This window comes from Centroberyx affinis, unplaced genomic scaffold, assembly GCF_046629955.1.
Source record: "Centroberyx affinis isolate AG114_WGS23_722 - 3 ecotype Tasmania unplaced genomic scaffold, CSIRO-AGI_Caff_v1 ptg000946l_1, whole genome shotgun sequence".
Taxonomy (NCBI): domain Eukaryota; kingdom Metazoa; phylum Chordata; class Actinopteri; order Beryciformes; family Berycidae; genus Centroberyx; species Centroberyx affinis.
Window position 1 is genome coordinate 645,001 of NW_027279520.1, and position 24,651 is coordinate 669,651.

A 24,651-nucleotide genomic window follows, 5' to 3' on the forward strand; every position below is an offset into this window, starting at 1 on the left:
ACACACACACACACGCACACACACACACTGATTCAGCGGGGCCCCTTGTTACTCATGCATGACCGGACCATAATGCACTTCTGCGCTTTCACTCACCGTTGGCAGGACAACAGAATCACTGAGAAAAAGGATTTGGGAAGGGCGGATTTGCCAAGACTGTGGGAACAGCCAGATTCCTCCTTATACCACAAAAGATGGAGGAAGAGCGGCCTAACTCTCTCACTCTCTAACACACACATTCAGAACAGAGGAAGTGTTATCCCTGAGTGTATCACCTACTCTCTCTCTGGGCCTCATGCTCTTAAGCAGGCGTGTGCACAGTCTCTCAAGAGTGGAGCTGAAAATCTTTTTTAAGGGAAAGGCTGTTATTTTCCACCATTACCTGAAAAACAGTGCCAAGTCCCAATCTTTAACCTAAACATGAACAAAAGGATTGAGGAAAATAAATTATGTGATGATTGGCAGTGCATGGAACAAAAGGGCTGACACAATGTGGCAGCTCATCCTAAGTTTTAAAAGTATTTTGAAGCTGTAAACGTATTTTTCCTCTTGAGTTTCTTGTAAAACATTTGCACATAAAAAAAACTATGCAGTGAAAACACTGGAGTAAGATAAATTTGTATTTTCAGTATGGAAGAAAGAAAATGTGGCAAAAATATTGCATTTGCAAGTCATATACTTGGAGTAGTGTATATCCTCAAATGTGTGTTTGTGTGTGTGTGTGTGTGTGTGTGTGTGTGTGTGCGTGTGCGTGTGTGTGTGTGTGTATGAATCCGCACACTGGAATAATGCTCCCCAGTACCCCATTGCGTCTTCATCAGGATGGGACTGTGTGGATTCTTTGTCTTTGTTCAAGTTTCCACTTCTTAGTCCAGCACCTGATAAATGAATTTCTGTGGATGTGTGCAAACTACAGGCTATTTTACACATACATATACCCAAAGCTACACAAAGCTTTCTTCTCTATGAAGAGGAAATACAGGTAAACATGTCACCCTCCACAAATGATGCAGGCACCCCTTCGGGATTCGATAAGAGATTCATTAGACTCCAAGCTTAATGAATCCGGGTATTTTAACAACTTCGAACCGGTTCCAAAATGGAACCAGCTAATGGAACTAAACCCTACCAATCACTGCAATTTTAGAAATCCCAGAATGGAGCAATGGGATGTATCATTCCCTTAAGTTTAAATGGGCGGCTGTGGTTCAGGAGGTAGAGCGGGTCATCCACTGAAGGTCGGGGGTTCGATCCCCGGCTCCTCCAGTCCGCATGTCGAAGTCTCCTTGGACAAGATACTGAACCCCAAATTCCTCCCGGTGGTTGTGCCAGCACACTGCGTGGTAGCTTGCCGCCATCGGTGTATGAATGTGTGTATGAATGGGTGAATGTAGGCATGTTGTAAAGCGCTTTGGATAAAAGCGCTACATAAATGTAGTCCATTTAAGTTTCATGAAAATCTGAGGTCAGATTTTCCAAGATATTGTGTGTGACAGACGGACGAGCTTTGGCCGAGCCACAGTCCCTCCCAACAACTTGTGAAAAGGTAAGAATGGGGGCTGCAGCAGACTAGAGGTTAGAGAAGGGGGCTTGTGACTGGAATGTCACCGGTTCCAATCCCTGGGCCAGCTAGGCAAATGTGGGTGGGGAAAATAAATGAGTTAACACTCCCCCCTCCTCCAACAACTACTGGCAAGGGGCTCTTTAGCAAGGCACTGAACCCCCATCTGCTCCAGTGGAGCTGCTCAAATTGGGCCTGATTTTATGCTGATGAGTTTGTAAAGCCTTACAAACATTAAATTTAAACTGGAACAGTGATTAGCCAGCATGGGTGCAAGGGCCACATCATGAAGGAAAAACAAGCACAGAAGGATGAAATCACAGGCCAGGACCTAACATGCAGTGCAAGAAATCTGTGAGACAGTAAACATATCATAGCAGATACATATCTTTCTGTAGAAACACATTTGAAGTTATGACCTCCGGTATGATTTCAACACACAACTGTTGGATCTGCAGTCACCCAAGCTGCCTCTGCACCACGAGGTCAGCTCACGCTCCAACATGACAACTTTCACAGCACGTTAACTCCCTCCAACATACTGGTTCTGGTTTAATTTTCTAATGGAATAATGTATGTCCTCAGTGTATAAAAGTCAATTCCTTACACATATCAGATGTCAGGGACTGATGAAGCATTGCAAGTGACCAGTGAATTCTTGATAGGGGCAAAGTTTGACCATAACTATAATAAGACACATACTTTACTTTTCCTTTCCATGATCATTGGCAGCTCCTCATTTTTTGCTACACTTTTACACTGTGAGATGCACAATGAATCATTAAGTAGCTCATGGAATTGTGTTAAATAATTTCTGATGCTACCACAGTACTATATCAGCACCATTACACCATTCGATACTAGTCTGTGTGTGTGTGTGTCTGGCTTCAAACGCGGACACTCTACCGAGACTGCACTCTTGTCTGTAATGGAAACACTGCGATCAGCTAGAGCTGCCGGTCAGTCCTCTGTTCTGATATTGCTTGACCTATCGGCTGCCTTTGACACGGTTAACCACCAAATCCTCCTCTCCACACTCGCTGAGCTTGGCTTCTAAGGATCTGCTCTCCGCTGGTTTGAGTCCTACCTGTCAGGGAGATCCTTTAGAGTGTCTTGGAGAGGGGAAGTGTCTAAATTCCACTGCTTGTCCACAGGGGTACCTCAAGGGTCAGTGCTTGGACCCCTTCTCTTTTCAATATACACCACCTCACTTGGTGCAGTCATCCACTCACATGGCTTCTCATACCATCCATATGCTGACGATACCCAGCTCTTCCTACCGTTCCTGCCAGACGACCCCACAGTCTCGGCACGGATATCGGCATGCCTCGCCGATATCTCTGCATGGATGAAGGAACGCCACCTTCAGCTTAACCTGTCAAAGACTGAGCTCCTTGTCATCCCAGCCAGTCCCTCTGTACAACAACAGATCAGTATCCAGCTCGAATCATTCCCGCAAAGTCTGCCAGAAACTTGGGTGTCATGATTGATGACCAACTAACCTTTAAGAAGCATGTGGTTTCTGTTGCTCGGTCATGCCGATTTGCCTTGTACAACATCAGGAAGATCAGACCCTACCTGTCTGAGCATGCAGCACAACTCCTAGTACAGGCGCTTGTAATATAACACCTTGACTACTGCAACTCCTTACTGGCAGGGCTCCCGGCATGTACGCTCAAACCTCTGCAGATGATCCAGAACGCAGCGGCGCGTCTGGTCTTCAACCAGCCCAAAAGAGCACATGTCACTCCGCTGTTCATATCCCTCCACTGGCTCCCAGTTACTGCTCGCATCAAGTTCAAGTCCTTGATGTTCGCCTACAAAGCAGCAACCAAAACGGCTCCGACCTACCTGAACTCCCTCATTCAGGTCTACGCTCCCTCCCGCCCACTACGCTCTGCCAAGGAACGGCGCCTGGTGCTGCCACCACAACAAGGCCCTAAGTCACTAGCCAGACTCTTCTGTGGTTCCTCAGTGGTGGAACGAGTTACCAAACTCCATTTGATCCGCAGAGTCCCTCTCAATCTTTAAGAAACGGCTAAAGACCCAGCTCTTTAGTGAACACCTCCTCACCTGATGGACTGTGTAACCAAAAAAAAAAAAAAAAAAACTATTTATCTGCCTCTATGCACTCTATGCATTGCCTCTATGCACTGCCTCATAGCACCTATGTCCTGTTGGACCAGAACTTAGCTTTATGGCACTCTCGTTGTTCTCTCCTGACTAGAACCTTGCTTGTGTTGTATTAATATCTCATGTGTACGTCGCTTTGGATAAAAGCATCTGCCAAATGGGAAATTGTAATTGTAATTGTGTGTGTGTGTGTGTGTGTGTGTGTGTGTGTGTGTGTCTGCCTGTGTACGTAAGTGTCCAGTTCTGGCTGAGCATTGATCGGTCTGAGTCCCTATAAGCACATCTGAGCAGACAACTAATGGAAGAGCTAGCCTCAATTAGCCCACTGACTGATGGGAAATGTGTTTTCATTTAGTTGCCGCTATACAGACAGTAAACAACTCATGTTTCCCCTCCAGGAGACAGAGCACAAGAGAAGACAGACAGACAGACAGACAGGCAGAGAGAGGGGGGGGGAGACAGAGAGAGACAGAGAGAGAGAGAGAGGGGGGCAAAGACAGAGCGATGAGAGATGTTAGAGATAGATGCTGTTCAGAAGCTTCCAGTATGTAAATCATTGTCTGTCCTGAAAGTTTTATGCAATGTCATTACGTTAAATGTGTGTGTGTGTGTGTGTCACCTGTGGCATGGAGTCCAATGAGGCACACAATAGTGCACTAACTGCTCCTGTGTTGAATTAATGGAATCTATTTTTTTTTGTCTTTAAATAATTGAAACTGTGAAATGAGCCTGCTGAATGGTGGGAACAATAGCGAGGCCTCTTCTTTATACCCACCTCAAACCTCTCTTCTTGCTAGCACATCCTGCAGATTCAATTAACATCAGCAGCAAAAGAGCACACCTAATGAACTCTGTAGCACCTGTGACCAAACCCTTTTCAGCACCCGCTTTAATTTCAAATAACCACGGCTGGTAGGAAAAGAGAAAGAAATTGCAGTAGTACTGTTATCTTGTCATGCTATGTGTTGTTTTATGCATTTAGCATTAGCAAACCTTTATTGGATTGGCACCATTATTTCCATGTTTAGATTTAACATTATATTGCCACAAAAAAACCCTTTTTGCTCTCTTTTCAATAGAATTTGGCAGTTTAAATTCAGTTAATACGTAAGTATAGACACTAACATAAGTTAGAGTGGAGCAATTATTTATCGATAGATAGCTCTCCATTAAGGGACAAATCATTTTGAGTCCTGTCCTGTGTAACACAATAGCAGGACACTACGCCATGAATACATTCTGCTCAATTATATCATTTATATGATAAATGGTGATCAAAATGCATTGAAATTAAGACAAATGATATGTCAGACTCCATGCATTTTTAAAGAGTTTGCTACGCAATAGACTAGGCTACATTTACAACCTTGGTAAATTTACACAAAACTGTGGAAAGGAAAGACAAAATAATAGCCATCTAATGGTACAAGATTGTTACACAGTACAAGACACTCAATTACCCAGGACAGGACACTGCACAGGACAAGACACAAAATGATCTAACCCTCTCTCAGAAATTGTGCATTCACTGTGTATATTGTACTCACATAACCTTTATTCAGCTGAATTGCCCTCATATTGAGATAAAATCGAAGTTCTCATTTAGGGCGATACAGAGACAGAAAGAGAGAGAGAGAGATAGAGTAAAGGACATAAGCAAAGAGAATGAAACCAAGAGAATGTAGCTTGCTAGCGTAACAGTTTCATCAGTGCAGCCTGAGTGCATTCTGATGGAAACAGAGCACTGTACATTTCATTCTGAAGAGAGGAAATTATATGTCATGGTCTATAAAGCCAGCACTTCATATACTTGCGGAGACAGTATCCTTGTGGCTTAGATCAGTGTACGGTGGATGTAGAGCACTCAGTTTTGATGATGTCACCTCCTTAGACCCAATATGTTTCTCTACTGTAGGTGACTGCGAAAGATTGGACGACTTTAGGGTAGGAGTTTCCCAAAAGTTATGAACATATTTTGACCAGGACAGCGACCCAAAATACAGTTGGAGCAACATGATATGCACTACCAGTCAAAGGTTTGGACACACCTGATTGAATGTACTATGTTTTTCATTATCTTAAAGCCATTTTGATCTAAAGGCTTATGCTTAAATGCTTGAAATTGGTTTCTTAGACAAATATAAATAGTGAAGTTGATGCCTGTGTATGAATTTCTTTCCAAAGCCTTTACCTATCCATCAAGGCAAAGGGCGGCTACTTTAAAGAATCTAAAATATAAGACAGTTTTGATCTGTTAACACTTTTGGTCACTGCATAATTCCATTTGTTTTATTTCATAGTTTTGATGTCTTTACTATTATTCTAAAATGTGGTAAATAGTAAAAATAAAGAATGTGGTGTGTCAAAAGTTTCAACTGGCTGTGTATAATGTTTCCTAACATTGGTAACACGCATACTCAAATCCCAACACCACAAGCTCAAAAACCAACCTTTTGTTATTTCAACCCATAACGTCTGCAGGTGCAATGCTTCTACCAGAACATGCCCAGCCCCTCCTGAAGCTCGATCCCAGCACACAACCTGTTTACATGATTACCTTACCAGTCCCTGCTGGGTGTTTCTGTCCACACACCACAGCTGATAGACTGATGGATAAATGGCCACTGTGGCCTCTCCCTCTTTTTCTCTGTTGCTCACTCTCTCTGTCTTCCTGTTGGCCGCCTGCCCTGCCCTCCCAGACACCACTCTGTGTAGGTTTTAGAGGAGCGGGACAGTTAGAATATACTGTTCCTGATCATACAGCATGTGCATAAGAAGTATCTGAATGCCAAATGGATGACAGTGTTGTGACAACAAGGTTTATGTCAAGACATAGTGCCTTAGTTAACCCAAGAAAATCAAATTTAGAAAATCCAATACTGTATCAGATTGAGTTAAATCTCCTCTGCTGCATTTCTTAGTCCCGTTTCTTTGAGGATTTCGGGTATAGCAAAGTTTCCTCACATTTCCACAGACTGACTACCTCAGGCCCAGTGTTCACTGCATCTTTGAGTCTGGCCTGCTACAGTGAAACTTTAATGTCAGACAAGGGCATCACCATAACTGGCTCCGAACTCCGCTGCTTCTTAGTTTTAATTTGGTCACAGGATCTGCATTGCCATTGGTATGCAGCTTCCGCCGCACCGCAAAACTCAGTGGTGCTTGTTAAAACACTTTTCATATCTATGCAAGTGCAATGAATGGTGTCTGACAAGGGCGCTTGTCTGCCAATTGGAGTATTCTCATAAAGGAAGCACCCTGCCAAGATGAAAGCCCCAGGTGACGATGGAGAGAGAGGTGTCGGGTATATGAGAGAAATGAAACAGGCAGATAGGAGCAAGAGAGAGGGAGGGGAGGGATGGAAAGGGGGAGATAGAGAGAGATAGGCAAACAGACAGGCAGAGAGAGAGAGAAGTTGGGAGCAATGAAAAACCAGCTTCCTTTTCCGACTGAAGGAATGTTGATAAAGACATGACTTTCTAGAGGGCCATTTGTCTTTCTATGTGGAGGCAAATCCAACAGCCACACACTCATCACATTATACGCATACTGTATTTCCACCACGAAAGGAAAAAATGGGCATCAATACAAACAAATATTTTTTCTCCTATACCATTTACTCACCACCCAGAATTGTCTTGAAAGGTTCTCAAGAAAGGACAAGACAGGTGATATTTTTAGAAAGAGCTAAGAGCACTGACTCTTGTGGTCCACATTGTGTGTGTGTGTGTGTGTGTGTGTGTGTGTGTTTGTGTGTGTGTGTGTGTGTGTGTGTGTGTGTGTGTGTGTGTGTGTGTGTGTGTGTAGGTGTGTGTGTGTGTTTCCCTATCATTTTTATTGCATGCATTGTAATGCGTGTCAAAGAGCAGAATGCAAGGACCTTATAAAATGTCATCTCTTCATTTTTACTGTTTACGTCTTTGTAACTGTATCTACATAAATAATAAATGATTCAAACTTGTGCGCGCTTTTACTATTCGCATTTGCGAGACTGTGTGTGCGAGTGCATGTGTGAGAACACTAGATACAAACTGCGTCATGGCTCATTTCCTGAATATCTCATGCATGGCTGCTGTTCTTTTTTTGGCTCTGTCATTTTTTTCTCCTGCTCTGTTTTCTTTTTCTTTTTTTTTTCTTCTTTTTTTTCCCCGATTCTCCTTGTTAATCTGTCTCTGCTCCAAATTCCCGTCTGTATGTGGTGGAGGAACAGATGCGATATAGGAATTCCACCCTTCTCCCCTCCCTCTCATCTTGTCTCCCCTCCATCCCTCTCATTCTGTCATCCCCCTCGCCCCCAACCCATTAACCACACACAGACACACACACACACACACGCACAATGTTTTGCTGTTACCCCCACCCCTGTCTCTTCTCATCTCATCACAGTGGGGCTTTAAGAGAGCGTTGGCACAGCAGTGGCCAGTGACTCCAGACATGACAGTCAGGATGTCAGCCCAGCCACAGGCGCACTATAACATCTCACAATACCCATCACCACAGCAGTGTGCATCTTACTGCCGTCTTTGTCTCCTTGTGCCAGTTTCTATCTCTCTATTACCCTTTTTCCTCATTTCTCACCTTTTATCTACATCCAAGCTGCTCTCCTTCGACTGAAAACTATCACTCCTATCTACATATGAGACTGAGACTTCAGAGTATACGCGGTTAATTTCGCTGATGGAGCTGGCAAGTGATGAAAGCACTGCCAAGTAGTTAAAGCGATATTTCTCTTCATCTTTTAAAACATCTATTTTGTTACAACTTAGGCAGTAAATGTCTAAATTAGTTGCTCCTGAAGTAGATTCACCACTGGCATTCTGCATTTTCTTTTTCCTGATTCTTCCTTAAATGGTGATGATACGGCATAGGGCTTAATTTGTTGTGGTTAAGCATCTTATATTTGAATGTAACATCTCCTACCTTCCTTAATGAATGGTTCAGACACCTTTATATATCTACCAATATCACTATATAGACTTAAATGTACCAAAAAGTGATGAAATTGAGCACTGGAATTACTGCATTCCACAAAGTCCAACAAAATAGAACAGAAAGGCTGGCAATCAGGTTTTATAAGGCAACAGAGCAAGGATGTGATCAATTAATCTCAGCTTTATCTCTTACTGATCAATTCCCATTTCATATTTATAAGTAGACATCAAACAACATTCTGTGGGACATAAAGATTACACAACACATTCCAACATGAACCTTGGTGTCAGGGACATATATAAAATGATAGCCTTCAATTCATTTAAAGACCTGATGAATATGCAAGATCAGGAAAATGGTTATCATCCTTATATGATCTCAGCATGTGGTTTAAAGATATGAAGAGTGTAATTTAACTGCTGACACATGTCAAATTATTTCTAGCTGCCATGTGCAATTTGATACTGTGCAAGACTTTATGCTTGACTCTCTAGGTTTAATTCAAGCTTCATCCTGAATGTTTGCCATCCTTCCTTGAAATTCTGTGATTTTCTGCAATTTTCTTCAAATTAATTTTATTTCTAATAAATGCTATCAATTAGGGATGGGTCGATATACTTACCTCACGATGCGATGCAATATGCAATGGGGTTCACGATTCGATACAACCACGATACGATGTAAGAAATATTAGTTCAGCGAAACCAAAGTATGACTTCTGACACACAATTCTTTCAAGCAATGGCATTGGCTTGATAGAATGTAAACAAGAATTTAAAAATGTTGTTACAAAGTGCAAATAATATAATTTGGATGGAAAGCTTGAGAAATTGTGATGGACAAGCCATCTCATTTGTGATTACTACAGCAGAATAAAATGTAGCTTATATCGCGATTCATTTTTCTGCCCCGCAATACGTATTGTCACATTTTTGTATTGCGATGTATTGAATTTCAATATATCGTCCCATCCCTACTATCAATTGAGTTGATTCAGCAGAAATCCACAATGAAACTCTGAATTGACCAAGCCCCAGTACATAATGCCTATGCCGGTCAAAGGTGACTCCAGGATTAGACGATCTGAAGGTCACCTCAACGGAAGCAGGCTGGACAACGGCCAGCTGTATTGAGGAACTCCTTGGGTCTCAGGATATGGCTCAGTTTTTTGTTGGAGCCTCACTTTTAATAAGGTCAGGATTAGGGTGACCAGAGCATTACGACAGGGGCTTAGGATCAGCGCTTAGTCCTAGAGAGTAGGCTACCATTTAACAGCTCAGCGCAACTGTGGTTAACACTGTCTCATTATTACTGCCGTGCCTGGAGATTTTGTGCCTATATCTATGATAGCTGGTGTCTGTGGGTGCGTTTGTGTGTGTGTGTGTATGTGTGTGTGTGTGTGTGTGTGTGTGTGTGTGTGTGTGGGTATGACTTAAGTCACTTTCAGGGACACAAACCAGACTTAACACCAGTTGATTGGGGATGGCTTGTGCCATTGGGGACAAAAGCTGTGTCCCCAATTGGTAAAAAGCTGATTTTTGGGTCAGTGGTTAAGGTTAGGTTAAGGTTAGGTTAAGGTTAGGGTTAGGGTTAGGTTTAGGCAAGTAGTGGTTATGGTTATGGTTAGGGTAAGTCTCCAGGAAATGAATGTAAGTCTATGTAAATACCCCAAAAGTGACATAAGTAAGACTGTGTGTGTGTGTGTGTGTGTGTGTGTGTGTGTGTGTGTGTGTGTGTGTGTGAGGAAGAAGAAGGGGTGTTGGAAGACATATGTAGGTGTGAGGATTTGTGAGTGTGCGGTTATGATCTAATATTTGTTGAGTCAAAGTCCCTCCATTCACCAGTTTCTTGTCCCCTCCCATCTCTGCCTCTCCACTATCCATCTGAGCAACAGAGTAGTATGATAATGTTGCTCTGAGGGCACTTCTCAGAGGATTAGCACAGATTAGCATTAGCTGGTCCATTTGAACTGGATACACATACATCAGCATTAGCATGTTGGCAAACTCGTCTGGGAACGTGGCCATAGCATGAATTTACAAAGGGGAATAAGCACAGAATGAGAGAGAGAGAGAGAGAGAGAGAGAGAGACTCGTATAGTTTCAAAAGAGAGTAGAATAAAACCCCTTCATTGTCTTTTGAATCAAGAAAAGCACCAAACTAAATCCCAAAAGAAGAGTTTGCAAAATCAATTCCATAAAAAGTTTTGGTGCACCTAATAGACAACATAAGTAAAACAGAAACAGACAGCTTGTATCAGAGTTTTCGAAAATAATTACTTATAATCCATCATTTTAATTGTATTGACATTATACTTGCACAGAATCATTTTAGTCCTATTACTTTGGGTATGAAATGGCCCAATGATACAAACTGTTATAGGGAATAGCCACACACTCATCAGGTGTTATAGGGAAACCATCAGAAAGTCTCCCCGCCACACACACACACACACACACACACACACACACACACACATACACACACACACACACACACACAAAACAAACTAATGTTGGCAAATTATCTACCGATCATAAAAAGCTGAAAAAATACATTAAAATGTCATAAAATGAAAAAAAAATCACTACTGCCGAATAGCCCCAAGGTTACATCTGAAATCTAATCCAGTGGTGGTGAGTTCACTTCACAGGTGGGTCACAGCTTAACACTTAACATTATAAAACTGCCACAGCAGCAAGGCTCTCCCGCAGACTAGTGGTGTACAAGTTATAGGAGTAACATCATACAGCATGTAGCCAATTGAAAAGGCAGTATCTCTAATTTTATAAATCACATTTCTGATCAGTGTATCAAAGCACACGATTTGATGGTGTTCTGAAACACCATATCATGGGTTGAAACTGTTTATGCAGAGTGTCTCCGTACGCCATTTTTGTGTCAAAATAATCACAAAGGAGTTGATTGGACCCGACCGATATAAGAGGTTTGACTCACTTCACTGGCAGCTTTTGACATTGTGGGTAAGAGAGTGATGGACTGAGTGATTAATTCAGAGCACTCCGAACTCTAATGAGAAAGATAAAGAAGGAATTGGGTTAACTGTGTTACCCATTTCTAACTATAAGCGGCGAGGAGAGACAGAGAGGGAGTGGAAAGAAAGGCCGACCGTTCTGCTTTCCAAAGGAATGCATCTACTGTGTGTCTCACTTGTCTACTCACTGTTGTTGCAAAGCACAATGCTTGCTCTACCCAACCGGAGCAAAGTGAGAGAAAAGCAAATAGCTTTAAGATAGGCAGTGAAATTACCCGTAATTGGAGGCCATTTAAAAACATAATAACTTCTTTGTTTCCTCAGCAGGAGGGCCAGGGCTGGGGAAGCTTTTTGATTAGAACTGGAGATGAGTTCGCTATAAAACTACTGAGCCCAACCTTAAAGAGTTTCACGCTGTGTGTGTGTGTGTGTGTGTAGTTTGCATGATAAAAGACAGAAATTAGTGAGAAATAATTTTGGGGGAGGCAGCATTATTAAAGGAAAAGTTCACCTAGAAATGTCATTCTCTACCCTGAGGTTAGTTGAAACACCGAAGTTTGCATGTCAATATTCCAAAAGAGCAAAAAATGACCACAAAATGACTCCAAACAGCCCATAAAGCATAATCCAAATGTTCCGATGCCAAACAACTGCACTGTCCAAAAGTCCAACATTCCCCTCATTATCTCCTACATTTTCTGCACTTGTTTTGCATCTCGCCAACCATCACAACAGCAGCAAGCAGATGCTGCCTTCACATGCTGTCGGAAATACTGTTATTACGGGTAGAACTATGGCTTAAACCACCTGATAAAGTGGTAAAAACAAATAGGAAAGTTTAATTTTACATTCTCACTCTTTGTTTAACTTTTAGGTGTCACGAATACAGTATACAACAACTTTTAGCCAATAAAAGTAAAATATCAATTACAAAACTGATTTTTTCTCCTACCACTTGGTTTCTAAAATATTAAAAAGTACTTGAATATAGATCATTGTACGGTGACCAGAGCTCTGAGTAAGGAAAATCTAGGAGATAATGAGGTAAATATTGGGACTATTTGGACCCAAGGTGCAATCCTTTGGCTTTAGGACACTTGGATTATGCTGCATGAGCTGTTTGGAGCCATTTTATGGTCATTTTCTGCCCTTTTTGGAACTTAATAATAATAATTAATAAAGCCCCGGCCATTTCTGGTGTTTTGGAGAAGGCTGACACGGAGCTGCACCAGTAAACTTGCTGTGTGTTAACTTTACCTGTGTTTTGACTTGAAGGTGAGTAGATATGACAGAATTTTCAGTTTTAGATGAACTATTCCTTTAAAGTCAGTCAATTCAACATGGTGCCAATTCAAAAGGGACCAGTTGAAATATCACACACATTCTCACATTATGTTGCAGGAACAGGTAAACAGCCTTTTTCAATCTCAGCTCATCAATGCTGAACACCAATTCAGACATGTTTGGAAAAAAAAAGATAAATGGAGTATGAAAATATGTATATAATCCAGCTGGAAAACATATCTTGGTGTCTTTTACAAAGACGTGTGTGAGGTAGCGGATTGTGACCGTTTCACTGTGTAGGACAGTGGAAGTAAGCTTAGGGGTGTGTGCCACTTAGGATGGGGGGAATAATGTTGTGTAGCATATAATGGATTTGCAATGTGGCAAAGAGAGACAGATGGCAGAGGGGGCTGTGTGTTTCTGTGTGCTATGTGGTTGCTACACACACACACACGCTCACACACACACACACATACACACGGTGCACGGCACAACAGCACAATGCGTGAAGAAGAAATCCCTAAGGCGCATTATGTATGCTGCCGCTCGCTCACCCAAGCCAAGGGTCTCAGTTCATTTGGTTTTTAACTGTTATAAATTGTCTCACTTGACTCCATCTTCCCTCCCCTCTACAACAGCCCCGGAGCAACCTCCACACAGTGCAGGGCTGGACTCCAAACCTACAGCCATGATCATATTTCCTTTTGGAATATTCCATATTAAATAGGATCCATATATGTCTAAAAAATATGCAAGAGACGAAGCCCAATTAAGGAACAAAAGACATACGACAGTAGAACCGTGTTTATCTGAACCCTGCAGGAATACAGTCATTTGGGGGCATAAAACGCTACAATGTACTGACATTTCTGAGCAAAGCTTATTCAAAACATTAAATATGTAGGCACACACATCCTTAAATGTTCTGTATAGTCTAATTTGCAGTTTATATTAGGGATGCAAATTTTCAGAAATTTCCTTAATCGATCGTAGGTCACGTTAAGGACCAATTAATTGATTAATCATAATGGAAAAAACAGCTTTTGACATAGAAAATAGAAAGTACAAAAGCGTGTTTTTACACCTGTCTTTAGGCCTACTCAACAAGTTACAAGTTACTCAACCAAGCATAATTCAAAAGAGTCGGGACCCCCGACAACGGACGTCAGGCTGAAAATGTACTTTCTTTAGGGTTCATTACTTTAAACTGTCTTTACATTGTGTCCAACGGAACCCAACTGGCCGAATATGTAATGACGTCTCTGCACTGCACTCATGTTAACTTTCTGAGTGTTGAGCAGCGTTAGAATTGTCCGATTGAAAAGTATCAAGTTACTCTTTACCGTTACAACACATGCGAGTTCGGAGAAATTGTGGAATTTTATATTTTTTTACACGTTTTCAGAACGGGAGACGGACTGTCAGATTGAGTACAGAGCTACTGCATCGCCAAATGACAGACATGATGTGATATGCACATTAGACGCATTACAGAGCGATTTAGATCAATTTCTATAAATTGATTAACTGTTTATGGCCATGCCGATATTGTGGCGCTGCCACAGTTTATGTATTGGAAACAATGGCACGACATCTACTGGTTTATTTAAGAATAAGAGCGTATCTACATGGTCAGGGATGAGTCCAGTGCAGCCTGGTGACAGTCAGTCCATCCGCTGAAACACACGCTCTGGGAGAACAGCTGTCCCGGGTCGGGAGGCACAAATAGTGTCGCGCCAACTTCGCCAGCCAGGGGAATGCATTCTCTTTCATTGTGCTTGTAGAGGTGCTGTATTTCAACTTTGTATTACAATGTTTACAATGAACACTGTTGTCTTTTCGGGTGTAATGCTTCCGCCCGCTTGCTTGGCTTTCTTCTTCCTCTGTATAGGTTAGGAAAGTTAAATTGCGCCCTTGTGGCGGTAAATCATTTGCTTGATCGATCAAATTATTAACGGTGATTAATCGATCGTCTATTAATCATTAACATCCCTAGTTTAAATGCTTTCATTTGCACGTATCAAACAGGAAAATTCAAACGCGGCCAATAGAATATATTCTGATTATATTTTAGGTATTTTTCACATTTACTGGATGTACAACAGTCAGTTTGTAAATCTGACATTCACAGCAGAGTTTCTGTTTACATAGAGAATGGGTGTGTGGTTTGAAACCTTTTCAATGGGATGGAATTTCAAACCTGTAGTTTTCAAGAAGCAATTACAACCTTTAAATACGATGTGCCTAACCCAACTCCAGTTTTCTTGTTTTCTCTCTCTCACTTCACACACACACACACACACACACATACACACAGTCACACATACACACAGTCTTGTGAATATACTGCACAATCCTCCACTTGCTTATTGTTCTGTCTCTTAGCTATATTCATTACCACTTATCTGAGGTGTTGGAGCTGAAACAACACAGCAGTGGAAAAACCGCTTTGATTTACAGTGCACACCAACCACTCTGGATTAGAATGGACCAGTTCACCCTGATTTTAAGACTACATCAGTGGATTCTAACTGCATAATTTTCCCATATTAGATATGCTTAGAAATGGTGCTTGTGCAAGAGAGTATCTAATAGCTTTCAAAGACTGAATTAAGATGTAGGAGGACCCTAGAGCTGATGATTAGACAAGGGACTCCAAAGTGACTTCTGGCCATTAATATGAATACAAAAAACACGCACATACACACTCAAGCACATGCACATGCACACACGCACACACACACACATACACACACACCCCCAAATGCAGGCACACACAAAGTCAATTAACATGAACATGTGTCTCAGGGGAATTCTGTTTCAATTAGCTTTAGCTACTTCTAGGCGTCCTTTGAGACCATGCCGCTAAAACAAGTGCATAGTATTTATGAAAGAGGTAAATCATGCTTTCATTTAGTATCTTGCCGTAATTCCATATTGTTATTGTATATTCACAAGCGAAGCAATTAAGCACAAAATCAATGTTTCGCACTTTAAAATGGAACAATAAATTCACAGCAAGAGTTATGTGGATATAGCATATAGGATATAGCTGGGCATTTATTCCAAGGCTTATCTACTTGTGAGAAACATGCAACTAGGCAAATATGTAATGAATACAACTCATTTTCAGGCATAGCTATGGTCAGTGATTTGGAAAAACGGGAAAGGTGACTGGAGGAGCACCCAGGGGGTTTCTGGGGATATGGGTACATTTTCTGTTTTTCTTGGTTATACAAACAAACATTATATGGATCCACAAAATCTCCCATTCATTGCCTTTATACCTAATGACATCACACAACAGTCACAATTCTCTGTTTTCTAGCGTTAGAAGAGAGTTATTCATATTCACAAATGGTGTATTCAGTATTCATTGGACTGTCTTGGACAATGGTAATGATAAATTTTTAAATTGAGCAGACTTCCCCTTTAATGGGGCTTTACCTATATAGACAGTAAGGGCCTGTGCAGTGTGACTGTACTTGTAATCTATAAGAGAAGGGAAGAGAAGAGAGGGGGAGAGCATTATAGATTCTCCTCTTGGTATTTTCCTATCTTGGCCCCAAATCGTAGGGCCTAGAGATAGCAATGTGTATCTTCTTTCCTCATTCTGTTTTTCTCCACATAATGTTTTCCGATATCGTATTTCAACATTTTTCAATATATTCCCCCTGAATTCACTCTTCCCATCAACACTCTGACTTGACTGGAAACTCTTTGTCAGTGTCTGTCGGTGTCGGTGTGTGTGTGTTTGTGTCTGTGTGTGTGAGGACAGAGCAAGTAATTCTCTTTGAAATCTGAATCATCAAAACAGCAACAACAGAGTCACAAAATGCTACAATTTCTTAGCTTCATCCTATTTCTATCAAGTCCACAGTATCAGAGCAACCGTCGTCCTTGGAGACAGAAGATTTCACATCTGTTTTCCCACTGCCATATCTTTCCACTGCTGGGAATGTGTGTGTGTGTGTGTGTGGTGCATGTGCGTGTAAGTGTGCATGCGTGAATGTGCGTGTGAGTGTATGTGTGCATAACGTGTATGTTTTGGTGCACACATATGACTCTGAGTGTCTCTGTACACAATATACTTTGCTTTGGTTGAATTCATTTCTGTCAAGAACAGACACAAAGTCCCCAAACAATATCAGAGTTGGGGCAGGAGAGCAGAAGGAGTAGGCACAGTCACGGCTGTCCATATCTTTATCTCTGTTGAAGAAAATGATTACTGTAACATCTACTACCAACTCTCCAGACTGTGGCCTTCAGGGAATTATAAGAAAGAGAGCTATCAGATGAAAGGGCACATAACATAAAAAGAATATTATCTAGGCTAAGAGCTGTTAAGAGAGCAGGAGAATCATGAACCTGTACATCACATTAGGTTCAACTAAAAGTGCATTTGAGTAAATTAATTCACTTTGTTTTCTCTATATGCAAGAGAATGTGTGTGTGTGTGTGTGTGTGTGTATGTGTGTGTGGTGATAGTGAAGGAGTATGTGTGTGGGAGAGACAGCAAATTATGTCATTATCTAAGGTTTTCTGGATTTTCTCTTTTTCTCGTCGTTTTTGGTCTTCTTTTACCACTTCCTGGTTTGACTGAAATACTACAACAAACTCTATATAGAGTGTTTTAATCCAAAAGGTGACTATCTGTGTGTCTCTTTATTCCAGAGTGTTTGAGATTAGTGACACATGGTTTGTCAAAGACTGGAGCTTCAGATTAGCCACTGACTAATCCTTTGGAATTCAATGCTAATACAGACATCACAAACGCGCGCACACAAACACACACACATACACACACACACACAAACACCATAACACACTCTATATCTTTCTAATTCAATGCATTCTCGTGGGTTCTTGTGTCCTCCATGACGCGTTTGACGTAATATCTAACAGCCGAAGGACGATTCCAAAACACAAGAATGCCAGACCGTTGTCTTGCCAAGGAAGGATGCACCAGATGGTGACTTGACCAAGGTGAATGAATGGGAAGCCCCAAGATTCATAGCGAGAGCAATGCATCACATCCAAACAATGCTATAGTCTCTAGTGCAGACCTGGCTGAATCAATTGGGAAAGTACAGTATAAACCTGTGTCTCTAATTAATTGCGTGACCTCAAGCACACAGCCCATTCAAACTCTAAAGATTTTTTCTCTGTTCTCGCATTGATGAGACAACTTGGGAAGAACGATCTCCACAATGACACAAGTATTGACTTGACATTCTTGGATTCGATAATCACCTATTATTCATTTAGTCTATTATTACATTAATAATTCTCATGCTGGTAGGTGCACACTAGTTGCCACAATGTTAAAAACCTCAGATTTCGTCAGCAACAAGGTCAAATATAGGCACAAAAGGTTGCTGAATTGAAAAACTGGGTGACAAGTTCTCTATTTGCAACAAGGAAGTCATTAGCCTACAGCTTCATCAACATAATAGCTTAGTAACTTTCACCTTTGCTAAACCAGCATATAATTTATTATAATTAAATTACTGGCTTAGAGCATAGGAATAGATATGTTCTTGAATTTAAGCCTGACAACAAAACTATACTGTACATTTTTGCTTATTTGTACCCTTGAAAGGAGCAGTGATTAAAGTAACCATCCATGATTGTGGTCAGTGACCCATGTTTCTGGTGTGCTGCTTGTGTTGTGCTGTGTGGTATTGCCACCACACAATACAGTATATTGCTGCTTTATCTTTTCAAGAGATAGTTCTCACTAACACCAAAGCCCTATACCATACAGCAAGCGTATGTAATGTTAAGCTGAATGCCTGCTACAAGACCCAGGTGAAGCTTCTATAAGAACATAATGGCATGAGTTGGAAAGTTGGAAACAAATATGAAAGTTAAACTTCAGCCTTTGACATAAAGCCATACTCCCATCAGGCACAGTCTTCACAGGACTGTGTCTGTGTTTTAGCTAGTCACGGCTCTGCAGCCTTAAGCAAAGCATCTGCCCCTAATGCACCAGTTTACTGATATATGAAAGAGGTGGGACAGGTGGCAGGATGAACTGTAAGTGTTTCTGGAGGAATTCTGGAGAGGCATAATCCTGCTCTGCTATGAAGAGGTTGTAAGCTCTGAATCCTGCCACTTCTCCCTGCAGCCTCCTCCTCCTTTCTGTTTTAACTTTTTTAACACCTGGACTAACAAAAGACTGGCTTTGATCATGGGAAATCCCTTGGCAGAGCAGCAATGAACCCACAGTGGAGCAGTGTGTGTATATGTGTGTGTGTGTATGCTGGTCTGCACATGGAGCCAAAGATGCTCTACTGAGGATTCTAAGCATTGAGGCATCATGGCATCAGTGTAAGGAACAGAGCACCACACATGTTCTCCCCTTGAAAACACACATGAAAATGCACACACACATGCACACAAGGAAAAAGGGAGGGAGAGAGTGAGAGAGCAAGAAAGAGAGAACATCTTGTTTCTCCAGTGTAATCAGTGGCTCTGCAAACACACACACACACACACACACACACACACACACACAAGGCTGCTTGTTATCAGAAGCTTTCCCACGCTGCAGTGGTACAAAGCTCCACACCAGGATGGGAGGATGAAGGGAGGGAGGAATGGAAGGAAGTACAGAGGGATGGAGGGTCAGCCTTCTGCAGCTTAGACTCACTGCGGGGATAAACACATCCCTCAGCGGGGGGTTTGTACTTAGGCTAGCAAGATCAGAGTTCAAAACAGACAGACTACCAGGCAGGCAGAGCGACAGAAAACAGACAGAGCAGCCGAGATAAACAGGCATCTAAACAGCAAACAACAACCGGAGCACATATCACACACTTTAGTTGAGGAGATTGTGCATTCCTCCTCCACACCTCTCCACCCACATTACTCTCAGATGAACTCCTCTATTCTAGAACATCTCTCTCTCTCTCTCTCTCTCCCCTCGCCCGCCGCTCAGCCCTGAGGTCTTACGTAAGAGCCCCATTTGCATAACAGGCTGTTTTTCTCCGGCTTCCAGCATGGGCACATGAGACACACCGGATAATGTGTTAACAACTCAGGCTGTTGGTAAACAACAACCTCCATCACAACACGTCATGTTCGCGCTATACACTGCGCAGGTCTAGTCGCTGACAGAGATTCAGTGTCTCTCGGATCTCTCGATGCCAGCTGGCGTGGGGCCAGAGGGGCTGAAACAGCTGTCATTTACAGAGTGTGCGGATGTGGCTTCGGCTAGATAGACTTCATTCAGGAGGAGGCTGACCTGCCTGCTGTGTGGAACCTATACAATAATAGGTCTCGCGCCGAGAGATGACTGTTCACATCAAGCAGCCTAGCATTATCCTCTTCAGGGTTAGGGAGAGAGAGAGAGGGAGAGACAGGGAGGGAGAGAAAGTGAGAGAGAGAGAGAGAGAGAGAGAGAGAGCAAGAGAGAGAGAGATATGGGCTTAGAGAGCAGGCGTGATGGTATAGAATGAGCTCAACGTACAGTCTGCTATAATCATCCTCTTTAGGTCTTTGCTAAGGCCCCTTCAAACATAAAGGTATGCTACACAAACATGCCACACACATGCAGGAAAATGCAAACACACCCACAAACACACATGCACACACAGATGCACACACTCACAATGAGTGTGCCACCGCTGGGAGAATAAAGAGGCAAAGGGAGGCTTTGGGACGTCAATAAATGCCTCAGTGCGAGCTGTCAGATACCAGATACCCTCAGATACCTCATTACATACCAATTCATTAAGTCAAGAATGGCCTTTATCATGTCTGGTTATTAAGGAAGGACTGCCTTCCAACCAACACAATCTCTCTATCTGTCTTTGTCTATCTGTCTCTATCTCTCTCTCTCTCTCTCTCTCTCTCTCTCTCTCTCACACACACTTCTAAAGAGAGACAGTAACTCACAACTGGCCTCTCATTTGGGCTTGATCATACTGGCAAGGAAAATGGCGGTTTAAGATGTTGTGTCATATGTTGCTCATCCTCAGGCTGTAGTTATGGGTTTTCATCAACATCTTCCTTCAAGATGTTTCTAATTATCTCTTTCTTGCTAACAAATGTGTTATCAAATGTTTTCCCACACATCTTAATATGTTTTGGTGGTGGAAGAGCGGACTTTGCATCCAAATACTCAAGCACAGTGCGGCATATGTGGTTCGCTTATGGATTCCATTCGATTCCAGTTCCTGGTGGTTGTAGAGAAAAAAAAATCCATCACTTTGCTGCCACTATTATGCAAAATACAGAGGGTGCACTTTCAGTTCACCTTCACTAGTCCAGAAACTCACGGAAAAGTACATCCTCTTCATTTTCACACATAACAGGAAGATGATTTTTTTTTTTTCTTTGATACCTCTGGACTTGAATGCCACCCATTACTGAATCACATATTCAACACTGCGCTTGAGTACTTTTGATGGAAAGTTCACCGCACGCACCCTAAAATTCCATTGCGATATACTGCTGCGACTTGGTATCAGGTTTGTTTACAGAATGTCTGAATTGGAACTATTCTGAAAGGTAAATATTGTTCAGAATACTTAACTACTACTGCTAGACAGCAGATTGCAACATCCTGAATAGGCACAAATGCTGAAGCCCTTTAGCTTATGTATGAGATTTGGTATGCATGCTCAAAATAGAACTTCTGATGTGCACACCAAGTTTTATAATCACAGTCAAAATCTGCCACACTCACATGCAGCACCATCAACACAACATTTTAATTAATAGTTGGCCCCAGAACATGTAGCCTACCAAATTGGATGAAATCCAATTGATCAGACTGAGAAAATATTTTTTTTGCATTGATGGATCTTCTAATAGTCTAAGTCAAAAAGCATTTCCAGAAACAGTCCCTTATATATCCTCAACATAGATACTAATCTTCATAACAATTACACAAATTATCATGTAATTATGCTAGCCTACTTTGTGATAGGCCACGCCCTCAAGCTCATTAGGGCAACCATATTGTGCATCCGATTGTGCTTGTTTATTATTATGTTGTTATCATTATCATTAAATGCTATATGTACCAACTTTGGCAAGCATAGGTCAAGAATTGAAAAAAACTTGGGAACTACCTGCCATTATGAAAACTAAAAATGGTAGAAAATCCATTTTTGGGGGCTTTGATAGCCCAATGTATAAATATAAATCAACATTAGCTGTAGGCTATATGTACACCAGGTTTCGTAATTATGGGAGGCATGGTGTGTGTGTTATGGCTTTTTTTAAACTGTTCCATGACGATGTTTAATTTTAAGGCCATCTTCAGGCCAACTGGGGTATAGGGTCATTGATTTGTTTTGCCTCACCGCCCTGCTAATCATTATGCGTTTTGCTTAATGGCTCTATCTTAAACAGTTTGGCGGAGTAATACAGAAAACATACACACACACACACACACACACACACACATAAACACATTACATCTCCACTGATGTGGGATGTAATAAAATGTATGCACTGCTCTAAAGGTTTTGGTCTTTGGACCAATTTAGTCCACATTAAAGCAGGTATGAAACAAGGTTTTTACTGTTATCTGTTTTTTTCTTTCAAGTCCTTTGTAGTCAGATGGAACTGAGCACTTTGTGAATTAGAAATATTTATAACACATAAAAATGTGCAAAATCCCAAGGGTGGGGTGATTAGTAATTTTCAGTAACAGCTCCCCCCCCCCCCCCCCCCCCATTTTATTTTATTTCACTGCTTTATTCATTCTCTTTTTATTGTGCTATTATGTCTACTTCGGTGCCTGTGAATAACTGAGAGGCATTGAACCATTTAACAAATACACACGCAAGCGCACGCGCACAATCTCACTGTGACCTTGACCCCCAATGTCACGCTACTCTCCCGTTAACCGTCAGGTAGCAGAGCGCGCTGCCGCTCCTCTGCTGCCGAAACACCAGTCCGAATTTACCAGCTGTTAATCTTATTAATATCACCGAGAGGCGATAGTGTTTCGTGATCCCGATCAGAATATCATTCATATTCAACTCAGCAGCCGCGCTAAACGGATTTCCATCTTCTAAACTCGAAGGTAAATGTCCAGTGAGTTCGGCTAAAATCCATTTCACATACTATCACAGGCAACAGCACATATCGGCTACTGAAGCTTAATTTAAAATGAAGATCAACATTAACATTATCTGCCGCTCTTAGGCTATTACTGGGAAATATAAGCTATGGAGACTTTATTGAATCATAATTAATGGAGAACCCTTTGATCCAATGTTTAACCAATCCAAAGTAGGCCTATTCACTTGTTCTTTCAACTAGATAGACTATTAGTGGTTATCCTATTGAGGATAGCCTTGTTTTAACCGAGCACACAATACGCCGGAGTTGGCGGTGCGCAGCAGCCCCCAAAGGCGCTTGTCACATCACTGCACTTGAACAAGAAGTCACAGAAGTCAAATCATGAAAGAAACAAATATTCTCAATCGGAAAGCTCCCCAACTACAAGACTGTGAGCTTTTAACACTGCCGTGATCAGCAGCATCAAACAATTCGGTGCGTAAAACCCTGCCTGTGTCTCCGTGACTCATCCAAGTGCTGCAAGACAAAAACAACCGTGGGGTTGGTTGTTTTATAGTGAGGTGTGTCTTCCTCCGGGCTCATTTTTTTTTCATAGCCGCTCATGCACAAGACATGAAGCGCGATAGTGAACGCACCCGGCTTATAGCCCACAGACGTGCTCAGGTCGCGTCCTATGCATACGATTATGTAAATAGGATCTCCCTCATTCCTCAACATTAACACGCAGGCTACAGAGACCCCGATCGTTACAGGGTAAGCTCTCTCTCCTTTTCTCTGTCTCTCAGTCGCTCTCCCCTCTCTCTCTCTCTCTCTCTCTCACACACACACGCACGCACGCACGCACGCACACACACACACACACACACACACACACACACACACACACCTGTGCATGAGAGGGAGAAAGGTTGGAGAGGGCTGAGCAGCTTTGTGCCAAGACCCATGTGTGACCGCGCGTTCTGCCCCTCTCTCCATCGTGACCTACTGTTGGCCTGTAACACGCGCGCATACACAAACGCACGCACGCACACACACTCTCTCTCTCTCTCTCTCTCTCTCTCTCTGTCACACACACACACACACACACACACAAACGCACCCCCCGTCCCGCGCTCACCTTTCAGAAGAATCCCATAAATAGTGCAGAGGGTGAAAATCAAATGACGCTTGAGAATCATCCTGTCTTCTCTCTTTCTTGCTCTTGTCTTCCGCGCTAATTTCTCCTCTCCGTTTCTCCCCGGTGGACCTCGAACCGGACCGGACGGGTTAGTCAGCTATCCAGGTGGACTTGGGAGTGCGTCTTTTGTGCGTTCTGTGGTGGAAAAGGGCTTAACACCACCGACTTCACGACCCGCGGACTATGTTGCTTTTGAAAAAACGGGAATTTTCTCGCTCCAAAGAAATATATATAGGTCTTGCTCGGGTGGATATTTGCACGGATGTACAAGGAGCAGGCTGCAGCCTCACTTCATGGGACTCTGAACAACAGCAGTGAGCCTCGGGGAATGAGAACGGCCGTCCTCCGGTAACAAGGTAGATGCTGCCGCTGCTGCACTCCGGTCTGCCACACTCTTGGTCTGCTGTGGCGCACAGAGTCCACAGCGCAGGGAACACGAGTGCATTGTTTGAGTCCCGCCCACACAGCTTTGACAGACGTGAGCGGTGAACCAATCACAAGGCCCCGAAGATAAGCGGAATTGGG

General features: G+C 42.3%; 1 protein-coding gene across 1 annotated transcript in view; it reads right to left on the reverse strand.

Annotated features, from left to right (window-relative positions):
* cadm2a (cell adhesion molecule 2a) overlaps positions 1 to 24,428 on the reverse strand; it is a 225,509-nt gene extending 201,081 nt beyond the window's left edge. Inside the window, exon 1 of the mRNA XM_071521951.1 lies at positions 24,067 to 24,428. Within this exon, the coding sequence (XP_071378052.1) occupies positions 24,067 to 24,127 (61 nt within the window). The 5' untranslated portion in view covers positions 24,128 to 24,428. The remainder of the gene's footprint in view (positions 1 to 24,066) is intronic.
* Between the last annotated feature and the right edge of the window lie 223 nt (positions 24,429 to 24,651).